This window comes from Perca fluviatilis, chromosome 1 (genome assembly GCF_010015445.1).
Source record: "Perca fluviatilis chromosome 1, GENO_Pfluv_1.0, whole genome shotgun sequence".
Classification (NCBI taxonomy): domain Eukaryota; kingdom Metazoa; phylum Chordata; class Actinopteri; order Perciformes; family Percidae; genus Perca; species Perca fluviatilis.
In genome coordinates, this window is record NC_053112.1 from 403,345 (window position 1) to 407,311 (window position 3,967).

The 3,967-nt window shown below is 43.3% G+C and overlaps 1 protein-coding gene across 3 annotated transcripts in view; it reads right to left on the reverse strand.

Moving 5' to 3' along the window:
• Nucleotides 1-1,512: 1,512 nt before the first annotated feature.
• The window catches only part of tbce (tubulin folding cofactor E), a 25,128-nt gene continuing 22,673 nt past the window's right edge, over nt 1,513-3,967 (reverse strand). For 2 of the 3 annotated variants that reach the window (XM_039812616.1, XM_039812627.1), the window contains exons 15-17: nt 3,965-3,967; nt 3,742-3,833; nt 1,513-2,361 (exon numbers count right to left, since the gene is read on the reverse strand). The exon at nt 3,965-3,967 is cut by the window's right edge and continues 57 nt beyond it. In XM_039812616.1, coding sequence (XP_039668550.1) covers nt 2,266-2,361; nt 3,742-3,833; nt 3,965-3,967 — 191 coding nt within the window. In that variant the 3' untranslated portion in view covers nt 1,513-2,265. The remainder of the gene's footprint in view (nt 2,362-3,741; nt 3,834-3,964) is intronic. The other variant, XM_039812635.1, reaches the window with a different exon arrangement.

A 3,967-nucleotide genomic window follows, 5' to 3' on the forward strand; every position in this document is an offset into this window, starting at 1 on the left:
TGTGTGATCGATCATCTTACAGTTTATTATACACATTAAACACAGCTGCATCTAAATCCTCCGACTTAAAACTGGTAAATCTCACTGAATTAGGAGTGTCACAGTTTTGATTTAAAATTTTAAAAAAATGATCAAAATCAAAAGTGTTCCAACAGTATTTTTCCTCTCTCTCCACTTGCCTACATGTCTGACGAAAACAAACAGACACAAGTGCTCCCGAGTCTCTGAGTTTGAGTCCCAGTATTTTAACATTCAGCATTTCTTCTGTTCGGGCCTTGTTGTCTGAAGTTTTTTTCGTGATCACAGCTGACATTGCGGTCGACGTGTTTGTTGCCGAGCGCGGCATATACGTCACAGATTATGCGTTACGTAGGTTATCGCGCAAGGAGGGGAATAAACGTTCATCAGACAACTGTGTGTGCGACTTAAGTGTGACTCGAGTACGAGTCTCGACCTCGAGTCCCTCGTCTCTGAAAAACAACAGACGCAGCGTAGCTTAGCAGCTGGAAGGATGCAGCTAAAGACACAGGGTAACGTTAGTGACCTAGGGTAACGTTGGTGACCTAGGGTAACTTTAGTGACCTAGGGTAACTTTAGTGACCTATGGTAACGTAACGTTAGTGACCTAGGGTTACGTTAGTGACCTAGGGTAACGTTGGTGACCTAGGGTAACGTTAGTGACCATGGGTAACGTTAGTGACCTAGGGAAACATTAGTGACCTATGGTAACGTAACTTTAGTGACCTAGGGTAACGTTGGTGACCTAGGGTAACTTTAGTGACCTAGGGTAACGTTGGTGACCTAGGGTAACGTTGGTGACCTAGGGTAACGTTGGTGACCTAGGGTAACTTTAGTGACCTAGGGTAACTTTAGTGACCTATGGTAACGTAACGTTAGTGACCCAGGGTAACTTTAGTGACCTATGGTAACGTAACGTTAGTGACCTAGGGTTACGTTAGTGACCTAGGGTTACGTTAGTGACCTATGGTAACGTAACGTTAGTGACCTAGGGTTACGTTAGTGACCTAGGGTTACGTTAGTGACCTATGGTAACGTAACGTTAGTGACCTAGGGTTACGTTAGTGACCTAGGGTAACTTTAGTGACCTAGGGTAACGTTAGTGACCCAGGGTAACTTTAGTGACCTATGGTAACGTAACGTTAGTGACCTAGGGTAACGTTGGTGACCTAGGGTAACCTTAGTGACCATGGGTAACCTTAGTGACCTATGGTAACTTTAGTGACCTAGGGTAACTTTAGTGACCTAGGGTAACGTAACGTTAGTGACCTAGGGTAACGTTAGTGACCTATGGTAACTTTAGTGACCTAGGGAAACGTTAGTGACCTAGGGTAACTTTAGTGACCTAGGGTAACGTTAGTGACCTAGGGTAACGTAACGTTAGTGACCTAGGATAACCTGCAGCTGCTCTTTTTCAGAAACCAATAGTGGATTTGGAGAATCGTGACACCCCTAAACTGAATACGTTAAAATCAATGCAAAACGTAACCCAAATAAAGTGCGAGATGTCTGTTTAATCATTAAATGTAAAGCCCTTCTCACCCCCAACGCCTCCTGGGTCAGTGGCTCCCAGCGTCAGCTACCGACGCAGGAAGTACCCTTCGGCGTCCGTATGGACACAGCGTACGAAGCGGAGCCACGTCCGTTCCTATGAGAGCTTGCTCATTAGTGCATGAAGCCAAAAAAAGTTTCTAAACTTCCACGCAAAAGGGTTTCTCCCGTTGGCCCCAAACTTTACATTAGGGTGACTGTTGAGGGAAGTTTTTCAAATATAAAAAGTCCATGGATCAAAGAGTCAGAAGAGGACGAGTCATAAGCGACCTTGTTGGCAGTCCTAGGTGTCCTGGCAGCAGTTTTTACAGATGTGAGGGTATGGCGTGTGCGTATGAAGGGATACTTCTAGGCACCAGAAGGAGTAGCACTTTAATTTCATTGTGACAATGTTTTACAATGACAAATAAAATGATTCTGACTCAAAGCAATTGTCAAGTTTTTAAACTGCTGGGAGTGAGACGGAGTTGCAACCAAAATGCCTGAATGACTTAGTGCTCCAGTAGATTTTATTCTGGGACTCTGGGACGACTCTGAAGGAACGTGGTGCAGTTTAGTTTCTGAGACGCACAATCCAGTGCGAGTCTGGTGTCTCGGTCGAACGCACAAGTTCAGTTCAGTCTCTGTCTCTGTCTCTGTCTCTGTTCTGTCTCTGCTGTGGACCGAGCGGCCGGATCGTCACCGCCTGGTCCCGGGTCAGGACCAGCGCACCAACACCTGGTCTCCGTCCTCTATGGAGTAAAACTGTAAAGTCTTCAGGTCGCTGTCGATCTCAAACTCTGTCCCCACCTTCTGGAAAAGAAAAAGGAACTTCACTTCAGTGCGTTACACTGGCTCCGCGAATAGATATAGGCATGCTAATACTTAGTTAGGAATGAAAGCGTTGTTGGCATTGTTGAAGAAAAATAGGCTATAAAGTCCCTCCAGAAAAATGTAATTATGCGATTGCATAATTCAATACATAATCAGCAAGTCTGCATATTTATGTGGGGGCCTCATTTTTTCAAATGCATCGCATAAATTGCCGATTTCCGCGCAAAATATGCGGGGCTTGCATGATTTCATAATCCCTGCAATCGTTGCAAAAAAAGTCCCATAATATATCTTAGCAGAAAGTTGAAAAATGTTAAGTTTACTTCACACAAGAGCAGCCATTTTCCCCTGTTGCCATGGGAACGTTATGAAGTGACGTAATTACGCGACGTGAACATCATCGAAAAGCAGGGTGCTGCGGGAATCACTTTTTTTTTTTTCTCTTTTTCATCAAACAGCAGTTTTTGCAAGTTCCCGCAATTTCATCGCATAACATTGCATAAATATCATATAGAGCATATTCCATCGCATTTTTTTAAGAAAACGTGCCGCATAATCAAGGATTTTTGCCCGCAACAATCACAAAAAAACTATTTTCCTGGAAGGACCGGTTATACAACCTAGTTACAGTTACATAACCAACCTTAGAGGTAACTTGCAGATCCTAACTTTGAGCTGACAAGTTGCGTTTTTGGAATGCAGCTAACTATTATTTTCATCGTCGATTAATGGAGGAGTTATTTGGTCTCTAAAATGTATTAAATGTATAGCAGTATTGTCAGTTGATGTAGTAGAACACGTGTCAAACTTGAGGCTCGCGGGCCAGATCCCGCCCCTCGCAAATCTTGATCTGGCCAGAATATCAATTTACGTGGCGTTTTTGGTGCTATTTTCCAAAGTTTTTTGTTGATTTTTTTGCCGCTTTTTCAGGCACTTTTTTCTAAGTTTGTGTCACATTTTCCGACGACTTTTTTTTAGACAATTTTGTTGCTTTGTTCCACCTTTTTTGGCGTTTTTTTTTTTTTCTTTTCTATGATGGCTAAGGACATTATGATGACTTTATGATGCCCACAACTGCAAGTGAGAAAGCTATATGAGACATGCAATAAGTAACATTAAATAAAAGCATGTCAATGCCCTCATATTCCAGTGTGGCCCTTAGTGAAGTTGAGTTTGACACCCCTGTTGGTTGTTTCTTACTTTAACGTATTGTTGTAATTACAAGATGTCTGGGGCTGGGTCCGCTTTGCCCTGGTCTAAGTATGGTATTGTATTCCTAAGTGCTGTTGTACGTACGTTTGAGGTTTTTCCATAGTACCGGTGGTGTGTTGGAGGGAGGGAGGGGGGGACATGACTTACCTTGTTGCAGGTGTAGGTGAGCTTCAGATCGGTGGCAGGAACCTTGAGCAGTCTGTACAGGAGTCCCTTCACCTTCTGAACAACCATGGACGCTGCAGAAACAGAACACACACTCCGTAACCCCACTGGAAGGCCTTTTATACTTCAGAAACATCCGCTCAGTTGAGGGTTATAAAAGCTCAGAAAATTTTAAATCTTAAATCTTAATTTTCTGTCGTTTTACCTG